Below are 27,737 nucleotides of genomic sequence, written 5' to 3'. Positions count from 1 at the left end.
TACAATTATCTCAGAGATATTAATTAGTTCTCTAGGTGATATTTAGGGGCAGAAGGGAGGAGGCGGCATAACTCCAGAATGTTCTTATGCAAGGCTCTGCAACAGGGGTCCCCAACATGACACCTGAGTATTTTAAGAGAGTGGGACTAGATGGGGCTTTTGCCCAGCAGGGCTTCTAACTGGCCACTGGAGATCTCGTTGGCTGTGTAGATTAAAATAACATTGCTTTGCCAGCATCTGCTTGGTTATTATCAGGAGCTAGGAGGAGCATGAATATTACTCCCATTCTACAGTAACTCCACTGGTTACCTATCAGCTACCAAGCTCAAGGTATTGGCTATCACATACAAAGCTCTTCACAGGACCACTTCTATGTTACACCACAAGCAGCTTCTGTTATCTGAATAGGGCCTTCTGCAGGTACTACCTTGCATTGGGCAAATTTGGAGGAAGAAGCAGGTATCAGGGGATGTGCCTTGGACTGTTTTAAATCATTCCTCATGGGACAAACTCAAAGGGTTGCTAATGGACACCAGCTATTCTCAGTGTGGGAGTTATCTTATGGGGTTCAACAGGGCCCCCACATTTTGTGATTGTCTTCACTTCCTGCAGCAGCCATTTTGTGATTGTGCCCATCACACAGTATTCCAAAGGTGCGTGTAGGCTACAAAAATATAGGGACCCCTGCTCTCCAAAATCAACCTGTGTGTCAAAGGAATCATGGACCTGGAAATCTGTACTAAAAGTCCCCATTTTCATGCAAGGAAACATAATTTGCACAGTTAGAATTACAGCATAAACTTATGAAAAACTCACTGATGCCACCAGATCTAACTATTCAGTTTTGTTTCGGGGGGCACATAAAAATATTTATGTATTACAATTACAATGAAATAATACATGCATTTTCAAACAGAAGGTACACATGGTAGAAAACAACATCTAATCACGACTGTCACATGAATGTACTTCACTAAGCATATAGGAAGGTCATAATGATGTAGCATATCTAATTTCTGTCTGCACCCATCGGCAATCATCAGTATGTGAAAAGATTAAAGATATATTATGGTTCTCTACAAAAACTTGGTGAGGATTCAGTCCAAATAGTCAAGATAAAAACAGGAATCTGTTCTCTTTAAAGCAGGAATATCATGCATTTATGAGAGCAATGGATTGGGAAAATTTCCATAAGACATTTTTTGAATGGCATAAGCTCCCCCAAGGTCCACAGTGGCTCTATTATAAGCTCGGGGTGCTGACTGTTTGCTACATTTGCAGACATGGTACAGAAATTTATCTGATTTACATATTTTCTGTGATCATTCTTGCTCATTGTACTTGTACCTCTTTGAATCGGAATTTAAAGTGGACCACTTGTTAGACGTCTGAGTCTTGACTAACAAAAATTAATTGCAAGAATTTCTAGCTTGATAGCATCTCCCCACTTACAGGATCACTGTTAAGGTTTGGTTCAGCCACACTCTCCACTTCCAACCTCTCCTTTTCCCTTCCTGCTTTCTTTTTCTTAAAAAGGGCAGGGGTATTATATCAGGAGGGCTAAACAGAATTTTATGCGTATTTTAGAAGTTTTTAAAACAAATTGTTCCATTTGGTGCATGATGAAGACAGGAAAGTCTACTTGCTGCCTCAGTTTGAGAGCTAGTGTAGTGTAGATTTTGACTAGACTGGAGAGGCCAGTCCAAATAGCAGAAGGGAATGACTGGTAAACCAGCATTTCCTGCATTTTTTACTGTGAACGTGAAGGTGTCCTTGAAGCAGGTATCTATCTGCCTTTTCCAAAGGAGAAACACAAGACTCTTGGAGTTGGAATGCACCTTTCCACCATCCTTCCAGATTTGCCTCTCTTAAAGTTATAGCTTCCTTTTTCTGTAGCACCATATTTCAAGTACTTCAGAATCTATAATAATATAATGACCACCATTAGATACAGCTCTCCACTCTATGGAGGGTCTGAATTTGAGGACTTCATTTGCCTACGATGGAATCTGGCACAGCCCTGTCTGCCCTGCTTCCAAATGACTGCTGACCCCAGAACTTCTTACCTTCATTTTTCCTGTTGTTGAGCTGGTTGAACTGCTCCGTGAATTCTGCCAGAGACTCCTCAATGGTCTCCGTCCGGGGAACCGAAAGAGAAAAACGGCGCTTAAAAGTTTTCATCTTGTTCATGGTACTCTGAACAGCAACACAGCAGCAGGGATCTGATGGGGAAGACAGGTAAGATAGTAAGGAAGTTTTGTTTTCTGCAGACATTTCTGGTGTTGCATTGCAAACACAGTAGGAATTTTGACTTAACTGAAATCACAGATTGTATTTACTGAACAGTGTTCCACTCAGGGTCAAGCTACAAATCCCTTTTTGTCTGTCTTAGAATAGACAGGATCAAACTTGACATGATGGCAGCAGTTTCATATGTTAAAACATGTAACTGTCCTCATCTCAGGTGAGGGGTACAATTTTAACAGCAAAAACAGATAAATACATGGGGATTTCCCTCATAGATGAAGCATTTTGTACATTAGAAGTAGCACAAGTATTAACAGTAGTAATAGCCAACAACACAGCTCATCCCAGGCAAACACAGCAGGTAATGGGAAAAAATTACTTTCCTTTCATCTGGGAACCTCAGTGGAGGCCAATCATTTCACAGACTTTAGGCTAAAGTGTCTTCACAAAATTTCCAGCAAATTCTGTGTGTGAGAGAGTGAGTGTACATTGAAATGCACAGATGTAGAATTGAACTGATTCTTGCTCCCTGCCCAAGTGTTTACACTTAAGTTATAACTTTGACACTTTGAGCTGGATTTTGGTCCAAGAAGGTTCAAAATGACTGGATGAATCCCAGGTTTTGAGGAGTAAACACACACAGTTTCAATTGGCCACTGGCATTTGTATGTCATAGAAAACTGGAGTATGTTTCAAATTAGGTATCCTTACTCATTCTCTGTTCAAAACAGGGTGGAGGAGCAAGGACATAAGACGGGACAGAGATGGTACTAGTTGCCCTGATGGACAATCTTCGTAGACATCTGGATTGGGGTGGCTTGATGCTGCTACTGTTATTAGATTTCACGGCAGTGTCCAACACAGTCACTATAATTTGTTGATCCACTGCCACGCTGGTGTGGGAATACATGGGACGGCCTTACAGTTGCTGAACTCCGTTTTCCACGACTGGGGAGAGAGGGTGGCACTTGGAGAACAAACTTCACCATGCTACCCATTGGTATGCAGCACCCTGCAGGGGGCAATACTCTCCCTGATGGTATTCAACATCTATATGCGCCCCTCACCTAGCTGGCTCAGAGTTTCAGTCTAGGGCATCATCAATATGTGGATAATATCTGCTGTTAGATGGGTGACCGGATTCTGCGCTGGAGACTTTGGCCAGGGCTTTGGAGACTGTGACTGGGTGGTTGAAGCAGAGTCAACTGAAGTTAAACCCTACGAAAATGGAGGTTCTGTATCTGAGCTGTGGGTCAACAGGGCTCCCAGCCCTGGATAGGACATCATTGGCACCTATGCTGGTAGCGAGGAGCCTGGGTGTGGCCCTGGATGCTTCCTTGTCAATTGTGGCCCAGGTCATGGAGGATGCCAGATTTGCATTTTTGTATTTTCAGCAAATCAGGCAGGTTGTTCCCTATCTTTTGACCAGCAACCTGGCTACAATGATCCAAGCAACAGTCATCTCCAGATTAGACTACTGTTAACTCACTCTATGCAGAGCTGCCCTTGAGATTGATCCGGAAATTATCCTTGGCCCAGAATGCAGCAGCAGGCATCCTCACTGGCATACTGGTTCTGACACATATACAACCTTTCCTGTGCACTGGCTACCAATGGAATTCCGGGTCAAATTTAAGGTTTTGACTATGATGTTCAAAGCCCTAAATGGACGGGGACTTATATACCTACAGGACTGCCTCTCACCATGTGTTCCCCAGAGGTAGGCCTTTGGCCGACCAACTTCTATTGTATTTTATGTCATTGTAATATTATTTAATAATATTATTAATGCTGTTACCTGTCCTGAGCCCACTCATGGGGAAGGCGGGCTAGAAATGCAATAACTAAAATTAAATTAAGAAACAAGCTGTATTCATGACAATTGCAGCAAGCTGTGGTTTAGTGTGACAACTGAATGCAGCTATAGCAGATTGATTAGTATCTTAAGTTCATAAAAGATATAATCATTTTTTTCCATTATAAGTATATCCAAAATCTTTGAATTTTTTACTCTGCACTTATAAGAGCTTTCTGTTCATACAGTTATGATAGTGGCGATTCAGAATTCCATACACTGACATAGAGAACTATGCAGCAGCATTCAATCTTTCCCCAGTAATTTTAAAAGGTACCATGATATACTATAAAATCTGTGTGTGGGTGGGGGGTGGGGGGGGTCCCAGTGCATTAGTTGTGCTTTCACCTATAATGCTTTTTGTGCACGTTCAAGCTAATCTCCTTAATTTTTTTTTAAAAAATGAACAGTGGATTTCTGTGCTGGTGATGCCACAGATCCTGGAAGGAAAAGAATAGTAGCTTTTGAAATAATAATTTGACTTTGAAGACCAACACAGAAATCTTCTCATCCAAGGACTGGATATGAGCCATCCCTTGACAATTTTTATAAAAAATACATACCAGTTCTAGTCTCAGTACTAATACTGTTTCCAAAAATGCATCATATTGAAAGTTGTCATCACAGTACCCAGTCTTGCATTTGAGTAAACACTGTTTATAGCCACTTTTTCATTTTTGTGTTTTAATTCATTGTGCTTCTTTTGATGGAATTTAAAACCAACTCCTTTTGAGATATTCAAACACAACCTGTAAGCATGACTGTTATGATCCTAAGCCTGAGGAGTGGACCGGTCTGAAGGTATGGTTGCCAACCTCCAGGTGGGGGCCTGGAGAGATCCTGGAATTACAACTCCATACTACAGATATCAGTTCCCCTGAAGAAAATGGCTGCTCTGGAGAGTGGGCCCTATGGCATTACACCCCTCTAAGGTCCCTCTCCAAACTTGTTCTCTGTAGGCTCCACCAGCAAATCTCCAGGGATTTCCCAGTCTGGAGTTGGCAATCCTACAGGACTCAAAACAGACTTTTCCTCACACACAGGCCTTGCTACACATTTTCCTGCAGGTCTACATTTCCCAGGCACCCTCCAGGCCTCAGGACTAGAGAAAATGAAGAAAAAGGCAGCAAATCACTGATGGACAGAGCTGTGACAAGATCCTGTACAGAGAGGGAGGGTGTTGTTGACTCCCTGAAGCTGGGCAGCAGTGAGGCTGCATTGGGAAAGAGATGACCTGAGGGAAATCAAGTATAATAGAGATTTGGAACCAAGCAAATCCAGTTGTCTTCAGCTTCTTTCTCTGTGCATTTTGCGCCGTGTAGCTATATTAGCATCCCTCTATTAATTCTGTTCCTTTTTTATAACTGTTCTCTCACTTAACTGTCACATTTGGCTAATATCCTAGGTCCTTCAGACCTAGGGTTGCCAACTCTGGGGTGGAAAATTCCTGAAGCTTTAGGGGCAGAGCCTTGGAAGGGCAGAGTTTGAGAAGGGGAGAGCAGAGATGTAGGGATGCCAAACCCCCGGTGGGGGCAGGGGATTCTCCGCCACCGCTCCCAACACCCCGCCCCCACTTACCTAACCCGCGGGGGGTGCACCTTCCATGCGCGCTCCCATGCGGCGCTGCATGCTCCTGTGCATAGCAGTCGGCAGGACCGGATCTGTTTGGGCCCGGATCAGGGCCACTGCAGAGTGTGGGAGTGTTCCTGCGCTCGGCAGCGCTTCAAAATGGACCCATTCCAGCCGAAATCAGGCTCATTTCGGGCCTGTTTTGCTGCGGATCGGGCCTGTTTTCGGGTGCTGCGGAGCGCAGGAGCACTCCTGCGCTTCGCAGCGTCTCAAAATGGGCCCGATCCGTGACAAATCGGGGTCGTTTTCAGGCACTGCAGAGCGCAGCAGCACTCCTGTGCTCTGCAGCACCTCAAAATGGGCCTGTTTCGGTGTGGATCAGGCCCACTTTGAGCCCCTGCAGAGCGTGGGTGCGCTCCCAAGTGACATCATTGCACTTGTGGGGGCACACGTGCATGCCTTGTGTGTGCACCCCCCTCTCTCCCAAGGTAAGTGCCAGGCCCCTATTCCTCTGCCGGGAGGTTGAGGTGGCCTGGCAACCTTACAGAGATGTGATGCTGCAGAGTTCACTCTCAAGCTGGCATTTTCTCCAGGGGAACTGATCTTTGTAGTCTGGAGATGAATTTAATACTGGAAAACCTCCAGGCCTCACATGGAGGTTGACAACCCTGTTCATACCTTATATTTTGCCAGGGTACACCATGAGCAAAGAGGAAGTTGCCTGCGTGGCTGGGAGAGTGTGTCAGACCTTCCCCTGGAGAGATGGCAGCCAGTTAAGGCCCTTGCTTTTTCTATAACTAAAGAGGGAAGGAGGGTTTGAGCAGAGTGGGAGGGTTCCTTGGAAGGGATTCCTCCATTCACAACAAAACTCCACATGGCCTTGTCCTTTTCCCATGACAATGATGTATATGTAATATATACTAAGTGTACACAACATTTCAGTAAAAATATGGTTGATTTAATAATATCCTGTTGGCAGATAAATCAGGGAAAATTCTGTTGAATGATATAAAATAGATGTTAGAAAACTCTGTCCTCCATAAACAATTTTACCCATATGTGAAATCTTAAAAAAGATTTTAACACAAATACATATACATACTCTGCATTACTTTATCTGAATTTTTAAACGATGCTTCCAACAATCATTTCATTATCTTGTGTAACTCTTCCAATAATTTTGAACACTGCCAATAATTCTGAACACTAAATTAGACACAAAAGTTATAGCTTCAAACTTTAAAAAGCAGGGCATATAGATTAGTTTGGGGTCTGTACCTTAAACAAGAGAGACTGACTGAATGCAGGATATATTGTAGATAATTTTTAGGTCAAAATTTGTTGGCTATTGTGTACCTAACTTTACTGGAAAAAAAACAGTACTCGGATATTGGAGGGAAACCATTAATTTTGTACAGAGACATGGGGTAGACAATTTTCTACTGCTTTTTTTAAAGCAAAAAATTCTATTTCTAAAAATTCATTGATTCATAAAATTAACCATTAAAAAGGCACCACTGCAAATATAGTATTTGGTAAATTTGGCAGTTTCAGAATTATAATTACTGTTTTATTCCTAGGAATTGTGGAAGACAGTATATGTAGGTTTTACTTATTTTTAAAGAGGGTAAAACCACACATTTATATAAAAAATGAGATTTAAGTTGTCATGAATTCACTGTTTTGGATTCAATTTGACCTGCACAACCAAATCCTCTTATTTCTGTCTCCTCTCACATAGTGAAAGGGATATCACCAAGCTGATATGATACTACCAAGCAATGCAAGTGATGAAGTGCTTCAGTAACCTTCATGCCCATACATTAAATTCTGTGAAATAGATAAACAATCACATCTACGGCAGATCATGTACAGTTCGTTATGTATGCTAAAATGCATGGGTTAACAATTTTTAGATACTTTTTTTTAATACAATACAGTATTTATTAATATCTAGGACCAGCACAGAACATCCAAAAACTGTTCTTTTGAATAAATTTCAGCACATAAAAACATGATTTATATATAATTTACACACCAAATCTTTGGAAGTAGATAATATTTGTTAAAATAAGGACATGATGCTAGAGATGGCGAAAGAATTAAAAGACTTTAAAGAGACACTTAAATTGGAAATGGCAGAACTGACAAAAGGGATGGATAAAATACAAAATGACCTACAAGCTACACAGCAGAGAGTCAACGCAGTGGAGGGAACGGTAGAAACTTTAGCAGATGTGCAAAAGACTGAAATGAGAGGAATGAGAGACAGAATGGCCGTTGCAGAATGTAAACAGATGGAAAAGCAATTAAGATTTCGTGTGATCCCAGAAGTAGAGGGGAAATCAGCCCAAGACCAGATTACAGAAATTTTGGCAGAATACCTGGGGAAAGAAGAGGAAGAAATTGCAGCTTTCTTGGACATGGTGTATAGAATCAATTCCAGATTTGCAGCTCAGAGGAAACTACCAAGGGATATGATTGTCCAATTCACGACTAGAAATACAAGAGAACTAATTGTGGGCAAACAGTTTCAGGATCCATTAGAAGTCGATGGAAAAGTGGTGAGAATTATGAAAGAGTTGCCCAGATCAGTGCTATTCGAGCGGAAGAAATATAGAGAACTGGTTCAGATGCTAAAGGAGCTGAAAATTAGATATAGATGGGAAATACCAGAAGGACTGACATTTGAGTTTGGTGGAGTAAGAAAGAGCATCAGATCTGGCCACGAGATGGAGACTTTTATTAGGGAAAATGAAAAGGACTTACCAAAAACTATAAGAAAGTGATCATGGAGTGTAAAGTTATATCTTGGAATGTTAATGGACTAAATTCACTCTGTAAACGTAAGGCTACTTTCCACTGGCTATCAAAACAAAAATGTAACATAGTTGTCTGCAAGAGACACATATTAGAAAGCAAGATGAAAAATATTTGAAATTCATTAAACTGGGAAAAGAATTTGTTGCCGCCTCTAAAAAGAAAAAGAGGGGAGTTGTATTGTATATAAAAGATGAATTGCAGCCCAGACTAGTTTTAAAAGATGCAGAAGCCAGATATTTAGCAGTGGAAATTATTTGGAATTCTAAGAAGATACTGATGATTGGGATGTATGCACCTAATGGTGCAAAAGAAAATTTTTTCAAGGACCTAGAGAAACAATTAGATGAACTGACCTATGATCACATAATTTTGGCGGGTGACTTCAATGGAGTTATAAACCTGGAAGAAGACAAGCAGTCCAAAGCTGCTCACAAAAAAAGAGGACTATTACCAAAGACGTTCTTTATGCTTAAAGAACAAGAAAGTTTAGAAGACGTGTGGAGGAGACAATACCCTAAAAACAGACAATATACATTTTACTCTGCAAGACATTTTACACTATCAAGAATAGATATGATCCGGACCTCTAAAGAACTGGCATTATGGACTAGAGAGGTGGAGATAATGCCAAAGGTAGGCTCAGATCATAATCCAATTATGTGGAGATTTGGGAAAAATAATAAAAGAAAAGGATGGAGAATAAATGAGGACTTGTTACAAATAGAAGAAAATATTGCGTTGCTACGAAGCGAGACCAAATTTTTCATACAATATAACCTGAATAAAGAAGTGCCAACTAATAAAGTATGGGATACATATAAAGCGGTGATAAGAGGCATACTAATAGACTTGAATGCAAGAAGTAGGAGGAAAAAGGAGGAAAAGAGATCTGAAATTTTGGATAAAATAAAAGCCAAAGAGATACAACTTAAGAAGAGACCGGGGGAAAAGAAAATATATCAGGATATTAAAATTCTGCAGGAACAATTGACGGCAATGGACAACAAAGAATTAGAGTGGAATTTAAAGAGGATGAATCAGAGGTCGTTTGAAGGTGCAAACAAACCCGGGAAATATTTGGCGTGGCAATTAAAAAAAAGGAAGGAGAAGAAAATCATAAGCAAAATTCTAGATGATAAGGTGTTTATGGACCAAGCGGCTATTAGTACAGCCTTTTTCAAGTTCTATGCAAAACTGTACCAAAAAAAAGAAGTGAGCAAAGATTCAATAGCGGAATATTTAGAGAAGATGAAAATTCCGACAATTCCTGAAAAATGGAAAGAGAAATTAAATAAGGAAGTGACGGAAGAAGAAATAAAGGAAGCTATACAATCAACGAAAATAGGAAAGGCGCCAGGACCAGATGGACTAACGGCAAAGTTTTATAAAGTGATGGCTAACGAACTGGCGCCCTTCCTGAAAGAGGCAATGAATGGAGTGATGCAGGATCAAAGGATTCCTGATTCATGGAATGAAGCTAATATATCGTTGATTCCGAAGGAAGGTCAAGATTTGACCGATGTCAAAAATTACAGATCAATCTCGTTGTTGAATAATGACTATAAAATATTTGCAAAGGTGTTGGCAGAGAGGTTGAAAGGATGGATGTCGGAATTTATTGCCGAAGAACAGGCGGGATTTCTACCTAACAGACAAATTAAAGACAATTTGAGGACAGTAATAAACGCTATTGAATACTATGATAAGCACTGTGACAGAGAGGTTGGTTTCTTCTTTGTAGACGCGGAAAAAGCATTTGACAATCTGAACTGGGACTTCATGTTTGCTACCATGGAAAAGCTGCAAATGGGAGAAAAGTTCATAAAAGCGGTCAAGGAAATTTATAGAGACCAGAGTGCAGCAATCATAGTGAATGAGGACTTGACAAAAAAAATTGAAAATTAACAAAGGAACTAGACAGGGTTGCCCTTTGTCTCCATTGTTGTTTATTCTGATTTTGGAAATATTGATGATCCAAATACGTGAGGATGACACAATCCGAGGTATGAAAATAAAAGAGTTTTCCTACAAGGTCAGAGCTTTTGCAGATGATATAATGTTAATAGTAGAGGATCCAATTGAAAATATGCCAAAGGTAATAGAGAAAATAAAAGTGTTTGGAGATTTGGCTGGATTTTATGTGAATAAAAAGAAGTCAAAGATTTTATGTAAGAACTTGACTAAACAGAAGCAGCAAGAGCTAATGGAGATAACAGACTGTGAGGTGACTAATAAAGTAAAATATCTTGGCATTGAACTGACGGCGAAAAATATAGATTTGTTCAAAAATAATTACGAGAAACTGTGGATACAAATAGAGAGAGACTTAATAAAATGGAACAAATTGAATTTATCATGGCTGGGAAGAATTGCAGCAGTGAAAATGAATGTCTTACCACATGTGATGTTCTTGTTGCAAACTATACCAATTATCCGAGACTCCAAACAATTTGATAAATGGCAAAGGAAAATCTCAGACTTTGTGCGGGCAGGCAAGAAACCACGAGTGAAAATGAAGGTTTTACAAGATGTGAAGGAAAGAGGTGGCTTGCAACTGCCCAACATAAGACTATATCATGAGGCAATATGTCTTGTACGGTTGAAAGACTGGATAACGTTAAAAAATCGCAAGTTGCTGGCCTTGGAGGGACATAAAAAAATATTTGGATGGCATGCATACATGTGGTATGACAATGTAAAAGCGGACTCTATGTTTTTGCATCACTATATTCGGAGAAGTCTCTTCACGGTCTGGAAGAAATATAAGGTGACAGAATTCCTTCATGGGAGGTTCCGTATGAAGTAATAGATCCGAGAACTGTTGATAACGAACAGCAATGCCTAACTTACAAGGAGATCACACAAATACAATATTCAAAGCTGAGAATAAAGACAGAAGAAGAATTGTCTCCTTGTTACGGATGGTTTCAGTACAGACAGATCAGAGATCTTTACAATGCGGATTGCCTGAGAGGAGGTATAAGATTGGAAAATTCGGAGTTAGAGAAAGTGATATTACAAGAAGGCAAGAAAGAAATATCTAAGATTTACAAATTACTTTTAAAATGGTTTACGGTGGAAGAAACAGTAAAAGTCCAGATGGTGAAGTGGGCAATAAACTTTCATAAAGAAATAACAATGGAGGCATGGGAGTACCTATGGAAAAATACAGTGAAGATTTCAACTTGTATGGACATTAAAGCAAATGTGTACAAAATGATTTACAGATGGTATTTAACACCAAAGAAAATTGTGCTAGGAAATACTAATATGTCAGACCAATGCTGGAAACGTAAAAAGCATGAAGGATCATTACATCATATGTGGTGGACATGTGAAGTAGCCACCAGTACTGGGGTGGAATAATTGAAGCAATTAATGAGATTTTACAAATACAAATAAATAAGAACCCAGAACTGTTGCTACTGAACTTGGGAATGGAGGCAGTTCCAACGCAGTATAGAACGTTGTTATTTTACATGACTGCAGCGGCAAGACTTTTGTATGCGCAGAAATGGAAGACACAAGAAATACCAACTGTAGAAGACTGGATTTACAAATTGCTGTACATGGCGGAAATGGACAAAATGACAAGGAAACTTAAAGATCTTGACCTAGGACAATACATCGTTGATTGGGGGAAATTTAAACAATTTTTGGGAAAAAAATGGGATGTAAAAGGAGAACTGTGGCAGTTTGAAAATTTTTAAAGAATAATGTTGTAATGGGAGGAGAGAAGGGATCTTACCGTTTAGGGGGAATGTAATTATAATCTAAGCCAATATAACATTTAAGGGAATTTTACATTGAATATGGGATAATGAGAATGGTTAAATAGGTATCGAGGTATATAATATATAATATAAAATAATGGGTTAGCGGATCAGACTTTATATTACAATATATTATGTGGTTGTGTTATATTGTGTTGTGTGCTGTGCTACATTGGTGGCATAGCATACAATATATGTTTTATAATATATACTATATTGATAGTGTATTTGATGGAATATATGTCTAAAAGAAAAGAAACAGAATATGTCTAAAGTAAGAGACACTGAGATCCCTGCTATATACTATACCATACTGTTATGTTATACTGATAAGATATATACTATATTGATAGTATGCTGTATGCTTGATAGAGTTTATATAAAAGAATAAGGATGTGCTTAGAGTAAGAGATATTACGATCTAGAGGTGGTAGGAAAATATAAATGAAATAGATTTAAGTAATTAGAAGGGTTAAGGGTTGGAAAGCTGTTGGAAGTCAATAGGGAGGGGGGAGGAAAAGGGTGGGGGATAGAGTAAGGGAAAAATGGGATTATATGCGTTAAATTTGGGGGGGGGAATTCTTTTGTTTTTTCACTCACCAATAAAATTTTATTAAAAAAAATATATTTGTTCAAAAACAGTTATACTTCTTACTATGTCCTTATGAATCTAACATGCTGCAGTGAGAAATCTAGCACGTGGAACAGTAATCAATGGGTTAACACTTAAAAGCAGTTTCCTGATAAGTTCCAATTTGGAACAGCCCAAAAGCCTACCTAGCAAAGGAGCAATAAACTTTGTTCGGATATCCATGTAGAATTTATAGTGGAGCAAAACACGGTCATTTGTCTCCACCATGCCTTCTCTACAGGAGCAGACCCTCTCACACACTGGTATCTTTCTATAACGCCCCTCTATCACCGCTGAGGGTAGTGCATTCCACCTGGCTAATGAGAACGCCCTATGGTGGGTGAAGGTAACGAGAGGTAGGCAGCTGGGGCTACAACAAACCCTACTGATATCCTCCCGTCGTTCGATGTCTAACACTCAGTGTTTGATGGAGGCCTTTGCCTGGCCAAATCCCACTGTTAACAGAGCCTCCAAGGAGAGGCCTAGGGTGGTTATCTTATAAAGGACTGCCTTTAGCCAGGGAGATCAAAAACAATCTTGAAGGATTAGTGGTGTTAAACCTTGAGGCAAATAATTCATCTTAAGACAGAAATTAATGGAGGTAAGGCTTACCCTGGCCTCCATTTTAATCATACCAAATTCAAGGTGCAGACTTGCATTTAGGACACATCGGGGGAAGCCAAATGCTGCTCTTAAAAATTTGGATTGTACTCTTTCTAATGGGGCATACGAGTAAGATGGAGAACCTACTATCGTTCCATACAGAAGCTGAGATACAATTTTGACCTGATATAATTTAAGAGCCGCTAGTATAAAATGCCTTCCTTTGGTATGAAAAAATCTTAATATGGCTTGTGCTGATTTTTGGCCTATGGCAACAGCCTGCTCGTAATGGGCATTTCTTGTGACGATTGTAATATCACCCCTAGATACTTAAAACTCATCACCTGTCCAACCCTATGCCCGTTTATAGACCAAACCCTCACTTTGGGTCTTGTACCAAATGCCATGACTTTGGTTTCCCTGTGCTTGAGCTCTACAGTGAAGCCTCCCGCCATTAGCATTCCACACCCTGGGAAACTCTTACAGGATGCCTCAGCTCAACCCCACCCCTCCTGAGTAGATACAAATGACCTGCCAACATCTTTTCCACACTGTGACACTGAGAGATCGCTGTCTTTTGGTGCTACACCTCTGAAGATGCCTGCCACAGCTGCTGGCGAAACGTCAGGAACTACAATGCCAAGACCACGGCAATACAGCCCGGAAACCCACAACAACCAACGACCACAGTTCTCTTTGTCAGATGCATCTGGCGGGGAGGGCTGTGGTTATCGAAGGCTTGTGCTGCAGTGGAATTGTATGGTCTTGGTGGTGCTGCTGGACTCTTTTTGATTTTGCTACTACAGACTAACACGGCAAACTCCTTTGAACCTTTACACAAGCAAACTGATCCCCACATCAAAAGGAGCTGTTTGCATCTCCATATCAAAGGAGTTGTTTACATCCCTCCTCTCCTCCTCCCCTCCCCTCTCCTCCTCTATATTTAACCAGTTTCTTTCTGCCCTCCATGCATCTGACGAAGAGAACTGTGATTCTCGAAAGCTTATGCTACAATAAAATTGGTTCGTTTTAAAGGTGCTGCTGGACTCTTTTTGATTTTGCTACTACAGACTAACACGGCTAACTCCTCTGGATCTATGTTCCAAGAGAGAGGCAGCTCTTGTCTAGAGCTACTTAAGTTTCGATGTAAAATGTGTGCATCTGGTCCTGTATATCAAGGGCCAGAATAATGATTGTGTTACCTAAGCTTTCTCTGGACTCCTTTATTTCAGTTCACGTGCCATTAATGCTCTGCAGACTCTCTAGAAAAGGCAGCATCTCACAGAGGATCAATTGTTGACACAGTGCAATTCAAAACGATATACTTAGTGTTTCTTTTAATTTATTTTGGTTTCACAGGAACATTTCAATTGTTAATGCCTATGCATCATAAGCATGAATGCCAGGCTTACTATAATATGTAAGATTCTTAACATTGCTGCTCTAGACTCTCCCTACACTAGCATATCAGGAACACTGTCAACTTCACCCCGTTCGTATAAAAAGAACAAAACACCCAATTATGTTAAGTAGAACTCCCAAATTCTGTGGTAAGAATGACATATGCTGCAATAATGGGTGAATTCTCCTACCCTCACATTAGACTGGGTATACATACATCCAGGTTGTAACTCAGAGCCAAGCTACAAGTGACACCTTACACAGATTGGACACTTGTCAGCTTACCTCAAGTTTTGATGGGAAATGTAGGCGTCCTGGTTTTGCAGCTTGGCTCTCCATTACAGCTGCAAGACCAGGATGCCTACATTTCCCATCAAAACTTGAAGGAAGCTGACAAGTGTCCAACCTGTGTCAGGCGTCACTTGTAGCTTGGCTCTGAGACACTAGTTTTAAATACAATAATTGTGTTTTGGAACAGTCAGTCACAGATCTGAACAGACAAGAGGCAACTCTGGACTTAATCCTGTGTGGGGCCTGGGACTTGGTGAGAAATTTAAGAGGGGAAACGGGGGCCATAATGCTGTCAGATTTAACACAAATGTAAGGAGAAAGTTACTCACAAAGGCCAATCTGGTCATATTATCACATTCCCTCATATGTTGAAAAAAGAAACGTAGTTTATAAAGTTATACATATATGGAGAATTTTTTTTCTCCTCACAAAGTTCTGGAAATTGAGGTCACCTGATAAAACTGATGGGCTATAGATTCAGAACTCACAAAAGCCATTCTTCATACAGTGCATAATTACTTTATGCAATTCATGGTCACAAGATGTGGTGATAGCCACTGGCTTTAAACAGACCTATCCTCTGGGTAACTGTCACTGTCTATTAGTTATCAGAGACTGCATGTCACTAAATACTAGTTGCTAGGAAGCAAGGGAGGGAGGGATACTGCCTTCATGACCCTCCTGCGGGCTTCCCAGAAGCATCTGGAGAGCCACTGTATAAAAGAAGTTCCTGGACTAGACAGACCTTTATTTGATCCAGAAAAACTCATAATTATAGAGTGCATAAGTTTTTTGATCAATTAAAACAAACAAAACACATTCTTGGTTTTTAAAAATTTAAAGTGATTAGTGAGATGGGCTGTGCATATGTTACACAGGGTAATAGAAGAGAAGAAATGGAAAGTCTTTTAAGGGTCTAGTACATTATGGAAGGCAGACTGCCCAGCCCCAGAGCCCCACTGCTTATTTTTAACAGTTTTACAATTCCTACTTACTGTCAAATCATATAGGCACCTTTCAGAAACACATACTGCAACATGGAACCTACTTCAGTGTGGTGTCATCCATTCTACAGGGACATGTGCATAACCAGGACAATCATTTCTGTGTGCAGAAGCAGCCACGTTACGTGACATGCACATGGAAGGGGACAACTGTTCAAAATAAGTATTTCCCAAACAAGATTTCCATAGGCTTTTGATTTATTCTTGTGGATCTTGTATTAAAATACAAGACTGTGTTTTAAAGCTAGCAGGTGTTTGGAATCTGTGAAGTTTGCTTCACATAGTTTTTCTATACAAATTAATCAGAAAAACTGTGGAATAGGGGAATGTTTGAACGGCAATGAGAACATTCCTCTGTGGATCAGAATGTTACTACATTCATCTGCACCTATGTAATCTGCAAGTATATGAGGGGCACCTGTTTCCTTGTGATACACTGTGCTGTGGGATGTATAAGAAGCTGGACTAGATGGGTACATTCCAGTTTTCTGAATACATCTACAAAAGAAAAAGTGAATATTATCAGGTATATGCTTTCTTCCCACTTCTTCTACCCAGCAAAAGTAACAAAACATATTACTCTTTTTTAATGGAGGCAAATTAATAGTATACCCAGGTAATGGATATTTTAACACAGGGCACTTGTTGCATTAGTGTGCCATGGAATCTGTTACAGCTGGTATGGTACAACCTTCCACAGGTAAGCACAAGATAGTAATTCCCAGTTGTGATCTGTACTGTCGGTCTCAGATGCCAGCCCTGGAACAGTCCAGCAAATTTATGAACACATTTTTAACTGTAATACGCAAGGCCTTTGTTGTTCCAGTCCATAGCTAGATATGTTTTCCCTCAGTTTTCACAAACACTCCACAGATCTGGTCTACAGTGCCACCCTTTCTAACGCTCCATCATACTGCCTTCCTCTACAGGAATACTTTTAAAGAAAACATTTTTATTACTAACTGTAAAAAGAAAAAGTAAAAAAGAAAAATACAAAGTGTCAAAAATATTACATTACAAAGCCTTAAAAAATACAAAGGGATGAATCCCATCAACTCTGTCATTCCATGACTTCCGGTTTGGGATTCATGGAGGTCTAACGCAGCTCCATTTGCGGAGCTGACCGGACTGCCGTTTTAACCGGCCGGTGGGGTGAAAATAGCCCGCGGCCGACTGCTCTCAGGCGGGGAGAAGGCAAAGAACGCTCAAGACCCTAGGGTGAGCTAGATCTCGGACGAGGGGGGGCTCTACACAACGGGTCCCCTCCTGATCCTTGAGGTCCCACCTTGCGACGGGTCGGCTACAATCTCTGCGGCAGTTTTGGGGCCAATTCGGCTGGCATAAGACCTACATACCCAAGCTTCGATTGGGGGAAGAAGCTGAGAGGAGAACTTAAAATCGAAACAGCGATTACAACCCGAGAAAAGTGAAGAGAAGGTAAAGATCATTATCTTCTGATACGGGACAGATTGATAAAAACAGAGAGGAAAAAAAGTAGATTTTTAAACTGCAACAGACTAGCGAAAAGGAGGGGAAGACTCGGCAGGAATTGTATTTGAAAAGAGACTAAGTTTAAAGAAGTTATTAAAGAAATCGGACTATTGTTTTGAATACCTGTGGCTTTGGAGCTGTGAGAAAAAGACACCATCGCGAGATCTGCTGTGGGAAGACGGGAGACAGGAAGTGCGTAATAACAATAGAGCGGCTGGAGAGAAGCGGCCCTTGCTGGAGGGCAGGAAGAAGGGAATCGCCATCTTTGAAAGGGGAAGGGTCGCGGCTTCAGCGGAAAAGGAAGTAGGCCATCTTGGATTACAAAATCATAGAGAAACCATAGAGAAAAGACGCCCGACATTTTGGACTCTTTAAAATTTAATTTTGGTAAGAAAACTGGGACATTTAAAATAGAAAAACATTAAATTTTACGCCACGGAGTTAAGGAAGAGAGCGGATTCGTGGGAGCGAGCTAAAGCAAGCCCCACGATGTCAAAAAAAGAGTGGCAATCGGCAATAGAAAACCTGGATAAAAACCTGGACAAAAAACTTTTAGATATGATTAAAGAACTTAAGGACACGAAATTGGAGCTGATTAAAGAGGTTAAAGAGGTTACACAGACAGTAAAATCGGAGCTGTCAGAAGTGAAAAAAGGTATGGAAACAATACGAAGTGAATTACAAGGAACGCAGCAGAGAGTTAAAACAGTAGAAGACGCGATGGAGAATTTAGCAGACATGCAACAAACAGAGATGAGATTGGTGAAAGGGAGAATGTCAGTTGCAGAAACTAAACATATGGAGAAGCAGCTACGTTTTCGTGGCTTGCCAGAAGTGGAAGGAAAGTCAGCGCAAGAACAGATGACTGAGGTGTTGGCTGAATACCTGGGGAAAGAGGAGGAGGAAGTTGTGGCTATCCTAGATGTGGCATACCGTGTGAATTCGAGAATTGCAACCCAGAGGAAACTACCAAGAGATGTGATTGTGCAGTTTACAACACGAAATATGAAAGAGAGGATTGTGACAAAACAGTTTCAAGATCCATTGGAGATTGATGGCAAGACAATCATTATAATGAAGGAACTGCCCAGATCATTGTTATTAGACCGGAAAAAATACAAAGTGCTAATTCAGATTTTGAAGGACATGAAAATCAGGTATAGATGGGAGTTACCAGAAGGAGTGTCCTTTGAGTTTGGAGGGGCCAAAAAACGCATCAGATCTGAGCGAGAGATGGAGCGATTTATTAAGGACAATGAAAAAGACTTACCAACAAGATTATGAGTATGGAGTGTAAAATATTATCTTGGAATGTAAATGGACTAAACTCACCGAACAAGAGGAAAAACATTTTTCACTGGCTACTAAAACAAAAATGTGACATTGTTTGTTTGCAAGAGACCCATATTAGAAAACAGGATGTAAAATATTTAAAATCTGGAAAACTGGGCAAAGAATTTGTAGCGGCCTCTAACAAGAAAAAAAGAGGAGTGGTGCTGTACATAAAAGAGGAGCTACAGCCAAAATTTGTCATGAGAGATGTGGAAGCTAGATTTGTAGCAGTGGAATGTATTTGGAATTTAAAGAGAGTGTTGGTAGTCGGACTTTATGCACCTAACGGTGCAAAAGAAAGCTTCTTTGAGGACTTGAGGAAGTATTTAGACGATTTTGCATATGACCAGATAATTCTTGCTGGAGACTTCAATGGAGTGACAGACTTGGAACTAGATAAAAAGACTACAACGGCACAAAAGAAAAGAGGACTATTACCAAAGCTTTTTTTTGAGTTGATTCAACAAGAGACTCTTGAAGATGTATGGAGGAGAGAATATCTTAAAAGCAGACAGTTTACTTTTTATTCTGCAAGGCATTCTACATTATCAAGAATTGATATGATCTGGGCCTCAAAAGACTTAGCGTTATGGACTAAGGAGGTAGAAATAATGCCGATGGTAGGCTCAGATCATAACCCAATTATGTGGAAATTAGGAAAAAGGAGAAAAGGGAAAGCATGGAGAATAAATGAGGACTTGTTACAGGAAAGAGAGAATATGGAAACATTGAGAAGAGAGACAAAGTTTTTTATACAATACAACGTGAATAAAGAAGTACCAACCAATAAAGTTTGGGATGCTTACAAGGCGGTTGTAAGGGGCATACTAATGGATTTAAATGGTAGAGCAAGAAAGAAGAAAGAGGAGAAAAGACAAGAGATTGAGGAGAAAATAAAAGCCAAAGAAATACAGCTAAAAAAGAGACCAGGGAAAAAGAAAGTATACCAGGAAATTAAAATACTTCAAGAACAACTAACAGCAATGAGTAATAAAGAATTGGAGTGGAATCTTAAAAGACTGAATCAAAAAGCGTTTGAGGGCGCTAATAAACCTGGAAAGTACCTGGCATGGCAATTGAAGAAGAAAAGGGAAAAGAAAATAATAAATAAAATTTGTGAAGACAACAAAATGTACTTGGAGCAGACTACCATTAGTAGAGCCTTTTATAAATTCTACGCTAAGCTGTATAATAAGAAAGAAGTAAATAAAGAATCAATAGCGTCATATTTGGAGAAAACCAAACTTCCAGAAATCTCGGAAGCTTGGAGAAATAAGTTGAACAGTGAAATAACTGATGAGGAAATAAACAAGGCAATACAATCTGCAAATCTAGGAAAGGCGCCAGGGCCAGATGGACTTACGGCTAAATTTTATAAGACAATGGCTAATGAACTGGCACCATTCCTAAAAGAGGTGATGAATGGAGTTTTAAGGGATCAAAGGATTCCAGACACTTGGAGTGAAGCGAACATATCATTGATCCCAAAAGAGGGCCAAGACCTGACTAACGTGAAAAATTACAGACCTATATCGCTACTTAATAATGACTATAAAATCTTTGCGAAGATATTGGCGGAGAGATTGAAGGGGTGGCTCTCGGAAGTTATAGAGGAGGAACAAGCAGGCTTTTTGCCAGACAGACAAATAAGAGACAATTTAAGGACAGTGATCAATGCTATTGAATATTATGACAAGCGTTGTGACAAAGAGGTTGGTTTCTTCTTTGTAGACGCTGAAAAAGCGTTTGACAATTTAAACTGGGACTTTATGTTTGCCACTATGGAAAAGCTACAATTGGGAGAAAGATTCATCAGAGCAATTAAGGAAATTTACAGAGACCAGACTGCAGCAATTGTGGTGAATGATGAATTGACCAAGAAATTGACGATAAGTAAAGGAACAAGACAAGGTTGCCCGTTGTCTCCATTGTTGTTCATTTTAGTATTGGAGATTCTGATGATACAAATACGTCAAGATGAGGAAATTCGTGGAATAAAAATAAAGGACTATTCATATAAGGTCAGAGCATTTGCGGATGACATAATGTTAATTGTAGAAGACCCATTGGAGAACATGCCAAGAGTGATAGATAAGATCAAGGAGTTCGGAGACTTGGCAGGTTTTTATATCAACAAAAAGAAGTCAAAGATATTATGTAAAAATATGACTAAGCAGAAACAACAATTATTAACGGAAACAACGGACTGTGAAGTAACAAGCAAAGTGAAATATTTGGGAGTCGAATTAACTGCAAAGAACATAGATTTATTTAAAAACAATTATGAAAAACTATGGATTCAGATAGAGAGAGACTTGATTAAATGGAACAGGCTGAATTTGTCATGGTTGGGTAGGATTGCAGCAGTTAAGATGAATGTGTTACCAAGAGTAGTGTTTTTGCTACAGACAATACCAATCATCAGAGACTCTAAACAATTTGAAAAATGGCAGAGGAAAATATCAGATTTTGTTTGGGCAGGCAAGAAGCCTCGAGTGAAAATGAAAGTTTTACAAGATGCAAAGGAAAGAGGCGGAATGCAACTGCCCAATCTGAGACTTTATCATGATGCAATCTGCCTAGTTTGGTTGAAAGAATGGATGACATTAAAGAACAAGAAACTACTAGCCCTAGAGGGATATAAAAAAATATTTGGATGGCACACATATCTATGGCATGACAAAGTAAAGGTCAACTCGATGTTCCTGCATCATTTTGTATGGAGAAGTCTATATATAATCTGGAAGAAGTATAGAATTTATCTACAAGAAGGAACTCCCTTGTGGGTGGTTCCGTATGAGGTGATAGACCCGAGAGCTGTTGATAATGAACAACAATGTTTACCGTACAAAGAAATAACTAAAACTGAAGCATTCAAACTTAGAATTAAGACGCAAGAGGAACTATCACCTAACTACGACTGGTTCCAGTATAGACAGATCAGAGACTTATATAATTCGGACTCTGTAAAGGGAGGTATACGAACAGAGAATTCGGAACTAGAGCAGACCCTTCTTAAAGAAGATAAGAAAAGAATATCCAAGGTATACCAAGTACTGTTGAAATGGTATACCGAGGATGAGACAGTTAAAACACAAATGGTGAAATGGGCTATAAATTTTAATAAAGAAATAACAATGGAGGCATGGGAATACTTGTGGAAAACTACAATGAAGACAACGACATGTACTAATATTAAAGAGAACATTTACAAAATGATTTATCGTTGGTACATGACACCAAAGAAGATTGCGCTAGGGAATTTGAATACTTCTAATAAGTGCTGGAAATGTAAGAAGCATGAGGGCTCCCTCTATCATATGTGGTGGTCGTGTGAGGTAGCCAGGCAGTACTGGGGAGAAATAATAAGAGAAATGAGTGAAATTTTACAATTTCAAATTAATAAGAACCCAGAACTCCTGCTACTGAACTTGGGAATGGAGGGAATTCCAGCCCAACACAGGACGTTGATATTTTATATGACAGCAGCAGCTAGACTTTTGTATGCGCAAAAATGGAAAGTTCAAGAAGTGCCAACTATTGAAGATTGGATTTACAAATTGCTGTATATGGCTGAAATGGATAAGATGACAAGAAAACTGAGAGATCTGGACTCAGGGCAGTTCAACACAGACTGGGAGAAGCTGAAACAATACCTGGAGAAGAAATGGGAGGTGGGAGGAAAACTGTGGCAGTTTGAGAACTACTGAAGTACTGAAGTAGAGGGGGGAGACTTTACCGGGGGGAGAAGAGATAAATGTGGATTAATAAGCAGTTAGACTAATAGATTGACATATATATAGATATATATAGGTTAACAAACAGAATATAGATAGAAAATAACTAACTATAAGGATTAAATATAAGGATTGATTAACTAACAATATTTTCCTTTTTTGGTAAGTTTTGTAAAATGTACCAAACTGAATGTCTGAAGATACAGAGGAGTCAAATTGATTGACAACGTGATGAGAGATATATAGAATTATTACAAAAAGATAGAATGAGTAATATATAGAGAATAAGTCAAATTGTTTGATCTAAATGAATGTATGATTTACATGGTCTATGATATATAGAAATATTTGAAATTGAAAAATGGGATAAATTGTTTATCTAAGATGGAAACAAAGACTTACAGTTTGGGCATACAATGTTAAAAATAGTTAAGGATGTACTGCTTAGATTAACGGAGAATATATATTTGTTTTAGATAGAGGAATCTAATAGAAGTAAGGGAAAGGGGACAAAGGGTCGGAAAGGTGTTGGAAGTCAACAAAAGGGGGGGAAAGGGAGGGGGTTAGAGATGAAAAAATTGGGGAAAATTGAATGTAAATGTAAAAATAATGGATTCTAACCCAATAAAATTTTTTTTCAAAAAAAAAAAAAACTCTGTCATTCCATGTCACTATGAACAATGACCATTTCTCAGCACTACTAGCTGGAGTTGTACAGAGTTCAGCAGCTCCGCTCAGTTCTCACACTGAGCTAGGGAACATGTTCCGGGGATGCACCTAAATCATAACTCTGACACTGGCTTAAGGCCTTGAATATGTATACATCTATAAGGAACGGCTCGACAAATCCAGTATCCAGCCCTAAATTTTCTTATTTCAGAATTGCCTTTCCCAGACCTCTTTCTGTCTTTCAGCCCACTGCTTTATTATTTTTAAATTTTTATTTATGTTATTTATAGTCCCATCTTTCTTACTGAGACTCAAAGCAGATTACACGGTGCAAGTCAATATGATCTGTGGCTCGGACATCCAATAGACAACGCAACAGGGTTTAGAAAGCATAAAATTTGAAAACAAACAGAAACAGGATACGAAGCTTAAACAATGCTGAACAAGCACAAGCAATTTAACACGACATGTTAAACAATGCCATTTACTTAGAAGCATACTTATGGTAACAAACAGCATACAGTCTACAGTCCATATCCCCTTTTCTGAACTATTTCCTTAGAGTCCAGCTCTCCTTCAGCTGCCTTATGGAGCAACCTACATGGCAGCAATGTAGTCATTCAGAGGAGTTGTAGGAAAATCCCTTCCCAGTAAATAAACCCTTTTGCCCTAATGATTTGGACAGCAAGCTGCTGAACTAAAACAGCCTGCCTCCCAACTGCAACTCAAACAGAACCTGTACCAAGATTTTCCTTCTGCCAATCAAGACTGAAGTTTTGCAGCAGATTTTTAAGCAGTCACTATTTTAAAGCCGGTCAAGCACCACTATTTAAATAAATGGTTCAAGTTAGTGATAAGATACATGTCTGGCCTTTGCCAGTGAACAGCAATTAAAAAGTGCACGAGCAGCAGATTTTTACTTAATGCTGAACTTCTTACTAAGGTTTCCATCCTGTAGGAGAAAATAAGTGTAGAAAGATGTAAATAAACTTCCAGCGATGGAAATGTTAAAAAGGACTTCTCTTTTCAGATAAATTTAATTACAATATACAAAGCAGAGGTAAGGTAGATTTTGTTCCCAAGCATGGCCCGCAGTGGACTGTGCACACAACAAATGGATGAGCACATTCCAGAATAATGCAGTCAGGCGTAGCATCCAAGAGCTAGTGCACTGTCTCTCCATGGCAACGGAACACTTGGGTTAAAATGCCTACATCCAAAAAGCTTAAAAGATTATCTGTCAGTGACACAAACATTCTGCTGGCTAATTGACTACTGTTGCCAGGGGCTCTTAATAGGACAGCCTTTCACATACAGTGCCCCCAGCCAGGAGTATTTTCAAAAAGTAGACTTTAGAGCCTCAAGTATCTTTCTCAGCTTGTTAGGCTCAAACAACAGCACAATACTTGCTCTCTAGAGATGTTATGCAGCCTCCACTGTTCCAACCCATGCAAGTGCCATGTGTGTGTTGGGGGGGGGGGGCGCAGAGGGCCATATGTTAGAGTTACCTAGCAACTTCATTTTTTCCTCCCCTTCCCTTGCCTCTGTCAACACAGCCAAGCCAGTGAATGAGCAAAGACAATGAAGAATAGAAGGATGGTGGTGACCCAGAAGAACAGTTCTTAAGCAGCAGAAAGAGCAAGGCTAACAAAATTTGTGGTAGGGTATGAGCTTGTGGCTCATGAAAGCTCATACCCTACCACAAATGTTGTTAGTCTTATAGGTGCTACTGGACTCTTGCTCTTTTCTACTGCTACAGACAAACACGGCTATCCACCTAGTTTTTCTTAAGGCACAGTAAAACCATTCTCAGCTTTTACTTAAGGTGATGGAGGAAATTCATAGCCAACTTATGGCGATCCTTAGTAGGGTTTTCAAAGCAAGAGGCCAAGAGAGATGGTACGCCATTGCCTGCCCCCGCATAGCTACCCTGGTCATCTTTAGAGATCTCCCATCCAATTACACAGGAAGGCCGAGATGCTTAGCTTCCAAGATTTGGCAAGATCGAGCTTCCTTAGTCTATCCAGGTTTTGGCCAGTTTTTCCTAATCCTGAAAAAAAAATTACATCTATTGCTCCTGGGAATCTCTCCAGTTTCACATATGGAAAAATGACTATTAAAAAAAGTCATGTCCTAGTAATGGACTTTAGAACAGTGAACTGGAAAAACATATCAGGCTTCCAGCTGTTGGTTCCGGAAACTGACTAGGATATGCAAATGTGACAAGTAGCTGTTGGCCTATTTATTTCATATGGTTCTAAATTGCCTCTGGTAACTAAGCAAGTAAAATGTGGTTACAATAATAGAAGCATCTGAGTCAGTATTGGAGTACCATTATGCTTCTGTATACTGCACCCCAGCTTTAAGAACAGAAGTGTAGGATAAGGTAAGGTGTTTTTACAGTGTAACTGTGGAACAAAACTGAACTGTAATGAACTGCGTTACACTTGAAAAAAATTGAAATCCTGCCCTCAAGTCATACTTACATCTGAATAAATGTAAATAGTGTTGATGGCTGAACTTTTTTTCTTTTTGACGCCCAGAGTCACCTTCAACAACTAACACTTCAAACATTGAATAAAATGAAAGACAACAATGAAAAAGACTTCTTCTGAATTCAGTTGTGCCAAGCAGGCAATAGGCCCTTTCTTCAAGCACTTTCTTTTCCTTTCATTCACTTAACTCATCGATTAACTAATTTTGAGCAGCAAAAAGTTCTTTAAACACTTTATATATGATTATCAACTTAAAACTGTGTAATTTGAAACATTAATTCTTCATTCAGCACAGCATTATCTTATGAGATTAATAGCCACAGGGTTTTTTTCAGCAGGAACGCAGTGGAACAGAGTTCTGGCACCTCTTGAAAATGGTCACATGGCCCCCTGATCTCCAGACAGAGGGGAGTTGAGATTGCCCTCCGCGCCGCTGAGTGGTGTGGAGGGCAATCTAAACGCCCCTCTGTCTGGAGATGAGGGGGCAGGGCCACCGGCCATGTGACCATTTTCTCCACTGAGTTCCACCACCTCTTTTCCCAGAAAAAAAGCCCTGAATAGCCATGATACATTTTGAGAGCCACTGCAATAGATGGCTTTAAACAAGATTAGATGGGCACCTGATTAGCAGATGCTGTGGACAAACAGCAACATAGGAGGACAAATGCATTCCTGTACTGCTTATGCATTTCCCAGGTTCATGTGTCTGGCCACTGTGGGCAACAGGATTCTGGAGTGGATGGATTCATAGTCTGATCAAGCAGGGCACCTTTTATAAGAAGTTATTTATTAGTGTGGTTTTATGTTGTTAAACATCAGAGGCCAGGAATGATAGTTTTACTCAACACCTGAAGAGGGTTCCCCCCGCCACACACACTGAAACAGGAGAATACAATATTCCTGGACTTACATTACTTTTGTGTATTTACAACAAATGTATTCTGCATTTGTGGCTTATGCCCTATACTGTCACAATAGGGTTCCTCCCCCATACTGCCTCATCACACAGCTGTCACTTTGGAAGACAGATTACACTTCCTACAGTCCCTATTCTGAATACTCAGGCCCTTAAAGTATATGGCTGCAGACTAAATTTTCCAGTGGCAGAATGGAGCTCTTCTGCCTTCCCCTCCCATGCAACTTGCTGATCTCTACAAAATACTAGTCCTGGAGGACAAGGATTGCTAAGGAATATCATTAAGGTGGTTTGCAGCAGGAATACAGTCAGAGGAAATTGCCAGTTTAGCCTGGATCCAACGCTATCCTCTAAAGGGAGTTAGATTGATCTTCAAACAGCTCTGCTTGCTTGAAAAACAGCATTCTCCCATTACTGCTAAATACGCAAACACGCTGAGTTTTAGCACAGCACAGTGCATCAAATGGGATACAAAGTTGGATGTGAACAGACAGCACGATTACGGTATTATTATGCATAACATTGTATTTGTAATGATGACTCTCACCACTCAGAACCAAAATTAATCCTGCAAGAGCTAGCCAAGGTGATTCTCCTACAATTTGTCTCGAGTCTGCAAGAAGCAAAGGAAGAGACAAATCCTTCATTCTGGTCCTGGGATTTCGCGTGCATTTCCCATAGGATTTGGTCTTTCTGCAACAAAGGCACAGGACCTTGTTCCACACTAGTTCTGCTTAGCTGCCCATTGTTATCCATTCTTCCACTCTACTCATGCAGTGGGAATTTGGAGCTCAGCCAGTATTTCGCTCAGGTCAAGTGTGCATGACTGCGCAGAGCACAAACTTGTTTGATCTAGTAGAGTAGCAAGCTCAAGCTGACACCCATGGAAGGAATGCCTCT

The 27,737-nt window shown here is 40.0% G+C and overlaps 1 protein-coding gene across 2 annotated transcripts in view; it reads right to left on the bottom strand.

Annotated features, from left to right (window-relative positions):
• The window catches only part of CDK18 (cyclin dependent kinase 18), a 108,536-nt gene that overhangs the window by 41,171 nt on the left and 39,628 nt on the right, over positions 1-27,737 (bottom strand). For both annotated transcript variants that reach the window (XM_054979971.1, XM_054979972.1), the window contains exon 2: positions 2,067-2,222. In XM_054979971.1, coding sequence (XP_054835946.1) covers positions 2,067-2,190 — 124 coding nt within the window. In that variant the 5' untranslated portion in view covers positions 2,191-2,222. The remainder of the gene's footprint in view (positions 1-2,066; positions 2,223-27,737) is intronic.

This window comes from Eublepharis macularius, chromosome 5 (genome assembly GCF_028583425.1).
Source record: "Eublepharis macularius isolate TG4126 chromosome 5, MPM_Emac_v1.0, whole genome shotgun sequence".
Classification (NCBI taxonomy): domain Eukaryota; kingdom Metazoa; phylum Chordata; class Lepidosauria; order Squamata; family Eublepharidae; genus Eublepharis; species Eublepharis macularius.
The sequence above is the reverse complement of the archived record's forward strand: the minus strand, read 5'-3'. Positions and strand labels throughout refer to the sequence as shown.